Consider the following 13,932-nt stretch of genomic DNA (forward strand, 5'->3'; position numbering starts at 1 on the left):
AATATGAAGGCTTTAGAAGGTGAGGCCCTTGAGATGTGATTAGGTTACCAGGGAAGAACCTACATGAATGGGATTAGTACCCTTATAAAACAGACCTCAAAGAGCTCCTTGTTTTTTCTCCCCTCTCCTGCCATGTGCAGACAGTTAGAAGATAGCACTCTTTAAAACAGCAAGTGGGCCGTCACCAGACACTGAAACTTCTGCCTCCTTAGTCTTGAAATTCTCACCCTCCAGAACTATGAGAACTAAATTTCTGTTGTTTGTAAGCCATACAGTCTCCACTACTCTGTTATAGAAGTCTGAATGGACTAAGACAGCAAACAATGGGGAACAATACATAAAGAAGGCGACACACACAAATCAGAGAGACAAATACATCATAGAAACTGCTAGTATATGTGTCTATTTGGAGGTATGTACCTAGGAAGAAAGTGGCAAATGGCAGGAGGTGAAAATGTAAGCAACAGCCACATTACAAAAATGCATATTCATTCATCAAATATCTAGGTTTCATAGCATGTCCTATTGTGAATTTGTGACTTTAATCTGCAGGACTGCAAGACTAAGAGGCAGGATTGGAACTGCGAAAGTTAGAAAAATGATTGGCATCATGAATTAAGTCTTATTCTATTCAAAACATTAAATAAAAGCAGCACATCCTGTTACTTGCAAGCAGCAAGGATGTGCTAAAGTAGTAGCAAGAGAGGAAGATAGCAGTCATTTAAAACGGATGTGGAGTCACTTCTTTAGAATAATATTTCTACAGCAGAGGGACATGAATGGTTTTGGAATCCCAGAAAAAGGACTTGAGGTCCTCACCACTGATGCTTCCCTCCAGCAACACTCTCAATGTCCTTTTAGAGGGCCCTGTGCTCTCCATCTTCCCATCATACTCCCTCTTGGGATAACATCACTCCAGCCCAGGGGACCCCAATATTTCATTTTCCTCTCCCTGTCAGAGAAGTTGTTTCTCATGGTTCTTTTCAGGAGCTTTATCATGTTTGACTTTAAGGGTTTTCAACAAGATCCCCATGGAACACTCTATCTCTATTAGCATCACTTCTCTATGTGAGGCTATATTTTTCCTTGCCTTCCAAGGACACAAAAAGAATGGTCTTCAAATTCTTGAGATATCTATTTGTTTCTTTTAAAGAATGGATGAAATGTTTAAGTTGCAAACATATTCATAACCAATGGAGGTGTTGTGTAACGGTAATGTTTTTATAGTCTTCTTCTTCCCCACACATCCAGGAATAGATGTGTTGTACATGCAGATGACAAACTTATAAAAGTTGAGTTTTGAGAAGTCACACAGAAGACATGTAGAAAAGCCATAGCGGAAACTGGACCATCAAAAATGCCCATTATCATAGGGTGAAACAGAAGCACGGTGATTAGCAGTACAAGCACTGGACTGGACGGCTGCACTGAAATCTCAGCAGGATGGCCTGAGGGATGTTACTCAATCTCTGTGCCTCGATTTCCTTATAGGCAAATGGAAGATAATTATAGTATGTGCCACATGGGCTGTAACTTGAGGATTAGACTAAAACATGTAAAATGCTTAGCACAATGCTCAAATTATACATCATTATAATTTTTTCAAACATTTCTGATTCTATTACTACTTCTCTGACCTCTTTATCAGTCTTCCTTAAAAGACTCTCCTTGTTCTTTCTCTCCAACCTTCAAATATGAGGACAACTTTTATCTTAGTCCTGGGGTATCTGCCTTCCTTACTCAACATCATTACTCCAAGCAACTTCACCCATTTCAGTAATGTTAAATCCCATCTACGTGCCCATCATTGCTATTACACTCTGTGACCAGGACTGCCCAAGAGAAGAGCTTAAAAGAACATAAATGGGAAATGTCTATGTTTTATGACAAGAGCCTCAGATAAACTGAGATTGCACAAGGGCTGGCACAGAATAATTTCAAGTCTTGGGACCTGGTCTTTGGGCACATATTATATGCCTTTGTTGAGTTGGGGAATTATTGCCTTACTTAGTAGCATACATTGTTTCTGACAAGGCCTTTTAAAAAGGAGAAGATTTGATTGCTCAGGGCTTTTCAGATATAATATGCTTCTCACCCCATCTGAGGTTGCTGAGTATTACCACTGTCTTGAGTGAATTCTAGTGAAGAAAACAGGGAAACTTGCTCAGCTGTGTAATTTGGTAGATATCACTGCTGAGTAATTAATAAAATATCTGTAAGTTTTGTGTCTTTGAATTCATCTCCAATTTTTTGGATCTAGGTCTGAGACATTTTTTGTATGTGAGCTGGATAAGTAAAAATGATCTAATAGCTTATGTGGGAGGAGAGGAAACAAGGCTAACATAGCACTCCTCTCATGTCAGAGTACACTAATATTAAGCCTGGTACATGATGGTAAAAGAATCAAAGATTTATTAGGCACATTCCATTGTTGAGAAGAAAAGGGGAATTTATCCTGATGGATCCTAAAGGAAGCATATTAGAGACTAACCCTTTCTAATTGCCCCAGAATGGTTGGAGGGAACAAGTTTAGCTGAAAGGCAGACACTAGGAAGAAAAAGCAGAAGCCGACAGCAGTAGCCTAAAGGGGTGGTAGTACATGGAGTTGCTGATCACCAGGGCAATGGAGCCATGAGCAAAAAATGTATGCCTTCTACCATCCTTAAGAAAGATGTTGCTGAATAAACATAATATTTCTGAGGAAAGCCCTGGAAGATCTTGGATACAGAATATGATCAAATGTGTCAACAGCTGAAAGATTTGATCTCCTGAGATTTCTAAAGTTAGTACGTGCCCCAGATTCTTCTTCTGTCAATGAATAGAATATGTTCCACATTGTCCTTCACCACGACCAGTGGTTTCAGTTTAGGTCTTCTACATGGGAAATGTCTGAAACTGAAGTTGACAGTATACCTATTTCTTTCAGAAAAAAATATCTCCAGCAGTTGAGTGATATGGTTTCGCTCCGTGTCTCCACCCAAATCTCATGTTGAGCTGTAATCATAATGTTGCCATAATGGCACCTGACGGGGATTGATCAGGAGGGCAAATTTCCAGTTCTCATAACAGTGAGTTCTCATGAGATCTGATTGTTTAAAATTGCATAGCACTTCCCCCTCTCACTCTCTCTTCCACTCTACCATGTGAAGAAGGTGCTTGCTTCCCCTTCACCCTTCTGCTATGATTGTGAATTTTCTGAGCCCCCCCCCAATCATCTTTCCTGTACAGCTCATGGACCTGCTGTACAGGAAGATTAAACACCTTTTCTTCAAAAATTACCCAGTCTCAGGTAGTTTTTTATTGCAGTGTCAGAATAGACTAATACAGAAAATTGGTACAAGATAAATGGGGCTTTGCTATAAAGATACTTGAAAATATGGATGTGACTTTGGAATTGCACAATGGGCAGAGGTTGAAACAGTTTGGAGGGATCAGAAGATGACAGAAAATGAGGGAAAGTTTGGAACTTCCTAGAGACTTGTTGAATGGTTGTGATCAAAATACTGATAGTAATGTGGACAGTGAAGTCCCAGCTGAGGAGGTTTCAGATGGAGATGAGGAACTTATTGGGAACTGGAGCAAAGGTCATTTTTGCTATACTTTAGCAAAGAGACTGGTGACATTCTTCCTCTGCTCTAGAGATCTGTAGAACTTCGAACTTTATGGAAATGATTTAGTGTAGCTGGTGGAAGAATGTGCCTAGGCTCAAACAGGCCAAGGTATAACTCAGGCCATTGCTTCAAAGGGTGCAAGCCCCAAGCCTTGGCAGCTTCCAAATGGTGTTGGGCCTTTCAGTGTGCAGAAGGCAAAAGTTGAGTTTTTAGGGACCTATGTCTAGATTTCAGATGATTTATATAAATGCCCAGATGTCCAGGCAGATGTCGTCTGCAGGGGTGGAGTCCTCATGGAGAACTTCTACTAGGGCAGTGCAGAGAGAAAATGTGGGGTTGGAGCCCCTACACAGAATCCTCACTAGGGCACCACCTAGTGGAGCTATGAGAAGAGGGCCACCATCCGCCAGACCCCAGAATGTTAGATTCACTGATAGCTTGTACCATGTTCCTGGAAAAGTCACAGGGGCTTAATACCAGCATGTGAAAGTAGCTGCAGGACCTGCACCCTGAAGAGACACAGAGGTGGAGCCTTGAGAGCTTATTCTTTGCATCGGCATGACCTGAATATGAGACATGGAGTCACAGGAGATTATTTTGGAGCTTTAAGATTTAATGACTGCCCTGCTGGGTTTTGGACTCACATGGGCAAGTTCTCCTTTTTGGAATGGTAGTGTTTACCCAATAACTAGACCCCTATTGTGTCTTGGAAGTAACTAACTTCATTTCGATTTTAAAGGCACATAGGCAGAAGGGAGTTTCTCTATCTCAGATAAGACTTTAGATTTGGACTTTTGAGTTAATGCTGGAATGAGCTGAGACTCTGGCAGACTGTTGGGAAGACATGATTGGTTTTGAAATGTTGAGAAGGACATGACATTTGGGAGGGGCCAGGGGCAGAATAATATGACATGGCTCTGCGCCCCCACCAAAATCTCATGTTTAACTGTAATCCCTAATATTGGGAAAGGGACCTAGTGGGAGGTGATTGGATCATGGGGACAGAATTGCTCCTTGCTGTTCCCATGATAGTGAGTTCTCAGGTGATTTGTTCATTTAAAGGTATGTGCCATTTCCTGTTTTTCTTACTCTCTCCTGCTGCACCATGTGAAGAAGGTGCTTGCTTCCCCTTTACTCTTCTGCTATGATTTTAAGTTTCCCAAGGCTCTCCCAACCATGCTTCCTGTAAAGCCTACAAAACTGTGGGCCAATTAAACCTCTTTACTTCATAAATCACCCAGTCTCAAGTAGTTCTTTATAGCTATGTGAGAATGGGCTGATACACTGGGATGCCAGTTCAATAAGCACTTTGTCCAGTTTTGGTTAATTGAGGTAGGACTGATTGAGCTTCATGGGAAAGAGATTCTCTAGATCAAAGGTTCCCACACAGATCCCCTAAAATAAGGGGTGATTGAGCACATAAACCTAAGTGAGAGTGAGTTTACTTTCAGTGGTCTAAGCACAAAACAGATGAAATTGCCTTTTACCCTTGATTATTGGGTGTGAAAGGAAGAAGCAATGTTAAGAATAAAGAAACTATGAATCTATAATCCAAGTGTGTATGTGGTAATTACTCTTCTGCAAAAGGTGAGGATATTATTCAACAACTATGGCTGGTTATCAGGAATTAATGGGCCAGAAAGATTATGTGAAATGCAAGTATGTTTCAGAATCCCAGCATGCAAATTTAGGAGTGATTTAGGACTGATTGCAAACAATTTGACCATAAAAATTTCCAGTGAAAATTTTTTTTGCATACCAGGGCCCAGATATTAAGTATATTTCTGTTCATTTGTAATGAAGAGTATATGGTAATAAAAAAGACACATCCTTTGCCTCATATGTAATTTCACATCGCAAATATCTAGATAATTCATAAGGCATGAAAAGGTGAGGCCAGAACATTAGTGCACATTGAGCTACTGAATTTTCTGTAATGTAATGATAGCGGAAATGTATAACAAAAATTTTTAAAGAGAAGCAGTTGTATAATGCCCCATACCACCCCTGATAAGATAGATGACCTAAGGAAAGAAGTGCTCAAGTATTTGCTCTTCTGCACTTTCAAATGTGAAGACACAACCATTTATTTACTCCCTGACTTCCTTTACTTGTTCTTTTCATAAAATGTCTCTATGCTGAAGTGTTTAGGGTTAGGAAACCCAGAAGAAATATTTTTCAGCCTTATTCAAAAACTGTCCTTTTTTGATATTTGATTCTAGTGTCTCAAATACATTTTAAAAATATATTAGCTTATCTCCTTTTTTTGTCAAATAGAGATTAAAATTGGCACTAGCTTCTTGTGTTTGTTAATTCTGTTCTTTAGGTCTTAAGGTCTTTCAGGTATTTTGCCCTAAAATTTAAGGAAAACACAATGTACCTCTTCTGTGAATGGGAGAACTATAATATATGTAAGTTGCATACAATAATCCTTCATCAATTGTAGAGTTTAAGTCCCTGAAAAGGGACTGAACAAAGTCAGCAAAATCACAGATCAGATCATACAAAACAGGGAATTTGAGGAAAACTATTTTTAAACATAAATATTTTCAGAAAACATCCACTTCTAAAACACATCTGTTTCTCCTGATAAGCTTTCTCTAGAATCATCTTCTCTGAGTTTATTCAGGAAATAACCATGGGAAGTTGTTATCTACTAGGGAAGGGTCACCCACAATTTTATAGTATATAGACAACACTTCATAGTAAAAATATTCACCTAGACCTAAATGGAATGTATTTAGAAGTTATATCTCACCTTACTTTATTTGATCAAGACTTCAAAAATGCTTCTGTGCCTTCCTGGATTTTTCTTTTAATGGAGTTTCACTCTTGTTGCTCAGGCTAGAGTTCATGGCTCACTGCAATCTTCACTTCCAGGGTTCAGATGATTCTCCTGCCTCAGCCTCTCTAGTAGCTGAGATTACAGGCATGCGCCACCATGCCCAGCTAATTTTGTATTTTTAGTAGAGATGGTGTTTCTCCACATTGATCAGGCTGGTCTTGAACTCCTGACCTCAGGCAATTCACTTGCCTTGGCCTCCCAAGGTGCTGGGATTACAGGTGTGAGCCACCATGCTCGGCTCCTGGATTTTTTACAAATCATAACAGGGGTTATGAGCACCCTTCCTGAGCCTAGCCTTATATCAACACATCAAGACGTGGAGTGTAGAGAGTTAGCATCTTTAACACCTCTCCCAAAGGGCTATCAACCAAATTTATACAAAGAGAAAGGATTAACATTGATAAATTCATCAGTTTAATGGTTCTAAAATAAAAAATGTATGTTAAAGGGCTATATAGCTTTAAAATTGTGTAACACCCATTTGTCTGCATTATCTCCCAACTGCAGTCATCAACATGGTGATTAATTTGGAATTGCTGTGCTCACATTTTAATACATTATACAATGACAGACTCACTTCTCCCTTTCTCCCTAAGCCTCCTTATTTTATTATGAAAGTGATAATCTATGGCAAATGTGAGTTTCACTGAATGTCAGGTATAAGTCACCAGAGAAAACTAAGGCAAAAGAACATTTGCCACTTGCCAAAGCTCATTCATGCACAACCACAAGGATGCATTCTATCTTGTGAGGAGATGGTGTGGGTGAGTATTTACATTAACATGGGAACATCTTGTTCATATCATAATGAGCAAGCCAAAATGAGCATGTTAATGTATTTGAGCAGATGTGTAAACGTTATACTTGAAGAAAGGGTGATGCAGTTCTTCTACAAAAATTCTTTTGCCTAATTTATTTCAGTATATTTTTGGAGATCTATTACACTGCAACATAACATAGGTGTAAAAATAGGATAGATTTATGTAATCCTCACAATAAGTAAAATCTCGAGCCTCAGTGCCATAGGCTTGATATTCAGTGAGTCTGAAGGCTGACGATCCGATCTGTCCTCCTCTCTACCATGTCTCCACCCCTCATCAGGGTGCTGCATAAAACATATTAGATATTCCATAAATATTTTTGATGAATTAATGAGTTAACAAACCACTCTTCATGTAAGCTATAGCCTTTCTAATTGTTTACTATGTAGGTGTCATGCATTTGAGCTCTGATTTTGACTTCATTTTCCCACTGGCACTGGGCATCTGCTCTGAACCCTCTTTATGGGGCCTTACCAACCATCTCCCTTTTAAAGGCTTCCTCCTCTGAGGGTTGAACCCTGTCTACCATGTACCATCTCCTAATAGATTAGTTACATTTGAGATGTTACAGTTGGCTTTGAATACAATTTATTCTCCACATTTGTCTCTGTTGTGCTTCACCAACAAAATTTAAATTTATTGAGTATGGAACATATGACCTAGGTCTTGAGGTTTATGTAGTCCTATTTATTCACCTTTGTGTCTATAGTGAGGACAGTTATTCCCTTTCCTATTTGTCTTTTCTTTAAGAGTATGCTCTTGGTGCTCCAGCTTGTGCCAGGGTCAAATTTCCCGGAGTTATAAACAGCAGAAGGAAGGACAGGGACAAAGGGTAGAAATTAGAGAAAAGTGTATTTTAGGTCACTATAAGAAAAAACTGGCCAGGCATGGTGGCTCATGCCTGTAATCCTAAAACTTTGGGAGGCTGAAGCAGGAGGATCATGAGGTCAGGAGATCAAAACCATTCTGGCCAACATGGTGAAATCCCACCTCTGCTAAAAATACAAAAAATTAGCCGGGTTTGGTGGCACATGCCTGTAGCCCCAGCTACTCAGGAGGCTGAGGCAGGAGAATTGCTTGAACCCAGGAGGCGGAGTGCAGTGAGCTGGAATCACACCACTGCACTCCACCCTGGGTGAGAGCGTGAGACTCCACTTAAAAAAAAATTAATAATCTTACCAGATTACCAAAATGTTCAAATATGAACTGCATGACCATGTATTAGGGGAACAGTAAAATAAAGTCCTATGTTCGGCCAGGCGCGGTGGCTCACGCCTCTAATCCCAGCACTTTGGGAGGCCGAGACGGGTGATCATGAGGTCAAGAGATCGAGACCATCCTGGTCAACATGGTGAAACCCCATCTTTACTAAAAATACAAAAATTAGCTGGGCATGGTGGCGCATGCCTGTAGTCCCAGCTACTTGGGAGGCTGAGGCAGAAGAATTGCCTGAACCCAGGAGGCAGAGGTTGCGGTGAGCCGAGATCGCGCCATTGCACTCCAGCAACTGGGAAAAAGAGTGAAACTCCATCTCAAAAAAAAAAAAAAAAAAAAAAGTCCTATGTTCGTAAAAAGGACCACATACACCTTTATATCTGTGGCCAGTGGCTCCTTTTCTTCAACCCCATGTGAAAGGATATGTCAGATTTTCCCCATGAATTTTAAAGGATTTGTCTATATTATGAAGACCTTATAACCTCAAAGAGATACAAGTTACTGATTTCAAGTTAAAAAATAGTTAATGTGATCACCATAGTTACAATAAACTGGATCCTATTTTTAAAAGTACAGTTTTAGAAACAATCATATCCAGTGCTGGACCTCAGCTCTAATTCCAACAAGCAGTACAACTTTTGGCAAATTTATTTACCTTCCCAGAGAAAAATATCTGTTGAATAAGTTGAAAAAAATTTACCTTGCTGTACATGCACACACACACACATTTAGTATACACATACAGCATATATATGCTGTGTGTATAGTATACATATGATAGACATATATTCACATAGGTAAATTTTACTATGTCTTAAAATATGTTTTGTTTCTCTTCAACATGCGTCTGGTAGTAGATGCAGTTGGTACTAATGGCTAAGTGTCTTTGCATTCATATAGCTTATTTAACTGGTACTCTGCTAAATTCCTCATTGCATTGCTACTTTTATTTGTCACAACATTATGAGAGGAAGAACTATATAGATAGAAAAGCAAGGTTTAGAGCACTTAAGATATTCTCCTAATATGGCTAGTAAGAAGCACAGTTGGTGTGGCCTTTGGGCAGTTGTGATAGCAGATCTAGATTTTTAATTTCTAAGTGATGCTGTCAAACCAGTGCTACCCTGGATGGAATCACACTGTCATTTTCCTATCATTGATAATACCCGAGAAAATTTAGTCTCAATATGATGATGTTGGGAGTGATGCTGTGTAGCTTACTTTTCCTATTCCGTAAGAATCATGTTACCTCAAAGTATGCAATCCAGAGAGCTGGAAATAGTTCGATTAATGACAATTAGAGCTGCTCATATTTGAGTAACACAGATCTAAGAAGATGAAATGCATTTTTAAAATGCCGGCAGTGTTTGTGGGTGAGTTGTCCAAAGTGCAATCAACACTTGTGATGTCTTTCTTTAATAAGGGTGTACACTTTTCTACTGTGTTTGAGCAGTAACTCACTTCTCTAGTGAATTCTTTTATGAGGAAAATAATTATTTACTCATTCTTATTTGGGTCAAATCTTGATTTTTATGTATCTGATTTGATTGCCCTATATCTGTAGTTATCTGCAGAATTGTACTATGGCTGCTGAAATTTACCTCCTCAACACTAATGGCTTATGTGGACATTTGTGGATTAAAAAACAAACCAGTGAACACTAAATTTATAAGGCAAGTTTCTGATTCCCCATCATCTCTGTTAATTAATCCTCACCTTTAACTTTGGAATGTAGTCATTTGAGCCCCTGCTATCACAAGATCATTGTGGATGAAATTCCATTCAATACATGAGTAATGCACAGAGATTGGAGAAGACACTGCATTGGCAGTTTCAATCAGCAGGCTAAAGGCATTGATTTCTTTTATATGTGAGCTGATTTTGGTAAAGTGCTTAGCTTCCTTGGGCCTCAGTACACTTCCATTGGGAAGTGGCAGTAAAATCGATTGTTTTCCATCCTTCACAGAGTTTATCAGAATCAAATAAAAAATAATATGTGAAGGCATTTTATTAAGCACAAAGTGCTTCAAATTTGAGTTTTCATAATAATTTTAATTAATGGTGTGGTGTCTTCAAAATTTCTTTCAGGCAAGGTTACAGGATACACCTTACTGGCTGAAGCTCTCTTATTTATTTTTTTTTGGAAGCATCACAGCAAACATGAGTCATTGAGAGAACTATTATTACTATAACATTCATAGTAAGTAATAATAGCAACTACAGTACACACAATAAATGCTCATACTTTGGGGACTTAGAGAAAATCAGAACATGGATCTTTAACATGAAGCTGCCCATCAGCAACATTTGCTACATGTCTCTCCTTCCTCTCTTCTTACATATGAGCTTTATTTTCCTACAGGTGTTTCTGGGTTTTTATTGCCCATGATCTGGAATGGCTTTCTATCCAAGGATACTGGCTTTGATATGATGATCCTGCTTTGTAATTTTTATTCAACTTTTCTGCCTTTAAAATATCATGTGCTATCATCTCATAAGCATTTAACTAGTAATGTGATAAATGTCCAAACATATAACACATTCCTATTATTAAGCTGAATTGAATAAGGTATTAATAGGATACCTTGACTTTGATGTCATCATATCCTAAGAACATTCTATTTGGTTAGAAACTTCTAAACCTTCCTTCAGAAGTAAGAAATAAAATGATCACAATTTTGGCTAGAAGAATTTTGACCTCTAATCTTTCATTAATATGACTTAAAATTTGGGTTAAAAATTAATTCGCTGCCAGCATTTTAATATATGAGGATATGTCACAAAGTCCCAGCTTTCTGACTTCTCTTGGAATATCAGCACATGTAGCAAGATTGGGTCCTCCCTAGCACCAATAGCAGCCACTGAGGAGCAGCTGGTTCCTTTGGAAGGGTAAGATGTGCTCAGTGCACTAGGGTCCCCACCTGTTCCACTTCATTTATGTATGTCATCTGCCTGGCCCCTGTAGGATCTGAGTTTATGGCCTTTGTTGAACTCACAGAAATAACCTAATTAAATCCTATCTCATAACCAGTTAGTCATGAGTGAAATCATGAACAGATGGTTTAAGGTGAACATATGTTGTTGATCTGTTTCTCTTATTTCATTAACCATTTTGCCAGCATTTAAAACAGTCTAATCATATGCCACAAACCATAACTGGAGCAGCAGTTTATAGGGTGATAATCTAGAGTATCTTCGAACTGTTTATTTTTAAATTCCAAGTGAAAGCTGCTTTGAGGTTTGATCTGCAGTTTAAGGTAGAATTTTATCAGCACAGTAAATGCCAGTTCTAGGCATGTTCCAAATTCTGTACCTCACACGTCTCTGTGATGCCAGAGTATTCGAAGGAACATCTGTGGAAGGATATTTACCACATACATTTATGAAGAATAAAAGACCTCCTATGAAATGTCACCATGAGTGATAGGTTAGAGGCAAGGAGAAGGAGGCCTGGAGATGATGTTGGTAGCACTTTGAAGCTTCCAGAATTTTCTTAAGGCTTCACAAACTCCTTCCCTCATTCCCCATGCCTAAGATGAATAAAACTCATGCAGGTAAACCTAAGATAAATCAAAATGAAGTTATGTTAATAGCAGTGGGCAATTTAGCAAGATAACTATAAATAATACTGTTGTGAACAATTCCCCATTTTTTCTATTTGATTTTAAGAGTTCCATTTTTCTTAAATCAGTTTGTGAATATGTAGGGACCTGAAATTAAGGTGAAGGCCTACACTAAGGGTTCCAAAGCACATACTTGGTATATGCTACTGAAGTCTGTAGATCAGAAGCATAAAAAGAGTATTCATCATTCCCATGGTCTGAAACAAGATACAAAGCTAGAAGTTGCACATATAAAGGTTTGGTGTTAAAGCATTGCTAAGTCTGTGCCAACATGGAGAACTTTCAAGTATGGTAATGGCCATAGAGTGTGACTGGTAAAAGATCTGGGCATCCTGGATTCAAGGATCTTATCATTATTCACAGAAAGCCCTTCTACCAGCTTGGCTTTGGGCAGGCAGGTTAGCCTGGCCATCAACAACCTTCCTAATCATCACCAACAAACTGGACAATTATCCACTGGGCTAGACACAGAGTTCTCTAGGGAGAGATGGTAGAGCAAATACCAAGAGCACAACTCATCTGATATGTAGACAACCAAACATGTCCTGTACAATTAGGAATTAAAATGCTCTCTTAAGACCCATGTAACCTAGTGAGCTGCAGAGTGAATAACATACCATGTGTGAAAATATGAAAATCATCACAAAAGAGCATGATGATAGAGGTTCCACACCTCAGTTTAGCATTCCCTAGTTATGTAGAGTCAGATCAAATGTAGTATAATTAGGAAAAAAAAGGACAGATAAAAATAAATGTAATGATGGTCACAGGAAAATGGCAAATATATAGCATAAGGGAAGTTACTTTTTCTTCTTGATGAACTCACAGACAAAGTACATGGTAAGATGGCACTCTGTGTCATTCCATCTGCCAGAGCTGAGCATCTCCACACAGTCCTCATGACCAGAGGGGTCGCTGGGCTCCCCTTCATTCCAATTGCTATAGTTCTGCAGTGGAGTGTTGTCTGCGAACACATACTGTCCCTCCCTTTCAAGGTCATTCACGCCAATGAACACCCGAAAGAAGCCACTCTTGGCAACATAGTCAGCGATGAGTATGTTGGCAGCTTCATCCTTGGGCATGGCTAGCATTCCACCCCGAATCCTGCAGTGGGTTAGGGATTCCCTGTAGTTCTTCTCTTCCTGCACGATGTAGTAGAATTTCTCTTCAGTTTCCCTAATCCCTGCTATGACTGCAGGGAGGGAAAAAAAGAGTATCATGTATCTCAAAAAGATAAAGGGCAATAAAATTCTATAATATTGCCAGACTTGCATTTATTTATCCAATGTTCAAGAATTATTTTTCAAAGCACTATTATGAGGTGGTCACTGGTGTAATCATCCCTACCTCCAGTTATCAAATAGAGAACAAATATCTGCCATTTGCTCTCCCTTCCTTTTCTCCTCAACTTCTCACAGAGCTGTCCAGCTCGAAGTTGACAAAGATGTGCTACATGAACTTTCAGCCAGCCCATGTCATACTGTATTTCCCAACATAGTTTATGTTTAAGCTACACTTGTGGCCACACGAGCATGCCCTTTTCTCTTGTACTTCCAGGCCCTGAAAGTCTTTTCTACCTGGCAAGCTTCTACTCATCCTTTAGATCTCAGTGGAAATGTTTTCCCCAATAAGAAGTATTTCCAATGCCCTTGGATAGACATGGCAGTCACTCTTCCCCGTGTTTCCATTGCCCCTTTTACTTCCTCCTTCTAGCACTCAACACATTTTAGTCTCATTGTTTGCGTGCATTTCTCTCCTACTCAACTGTGAATGTCTTCAGGAGAATGACCATGTCTTTGACACTCTTTAGCCTCCTT

General features: G+C 39.2%; 1 protein-coding gene across 4 annotated transcripts in view; it reads right to left on the bottom strand.

Moving 5' to 3' along the window:
- Positions 1 to 9,124: 9,124 nt before the first annotated feature.
- COLEC10 (collectin subfamily member 10) overlaps positions 9,125 to 13,932 on the bottom strand; it is a 513,203-nt gene continuing 508,395 nt past the window's right edge. For 3 of the 4 annotated variants that reach the window (XM_035276463.3, XM_054246461.2, XM_002759270.7), the window contains one exon: positions 9,125 to 13,307. In XM_035276463.3, coding sequence (XP_035132354.1) covers positions 12,916 to 13,307 — 392 coding nt within the window. In that variant the 3' untranslated portion in view covers positions 9,125 to 12,915. The remainder of the gene's footprint in view (positions 13,308 to 13,932) is intronic. The other variant, XM_008983323.5, reaches the window with a different exon arrangement.

This window comes from Callithrix jacchus, chromosome 16, assembly GCF_049354715.1.
Source record: "Callithrix jacchus isolate 240 chromosome 16, calJac240_pri, whole genome shotgun sequence".
Classification (NCBI taxonomy): Eukaryota; Metazoa; Chordata; class Mammalia; order Primates; family Cebidae; genus Callithrix; species Callithrix jacchus.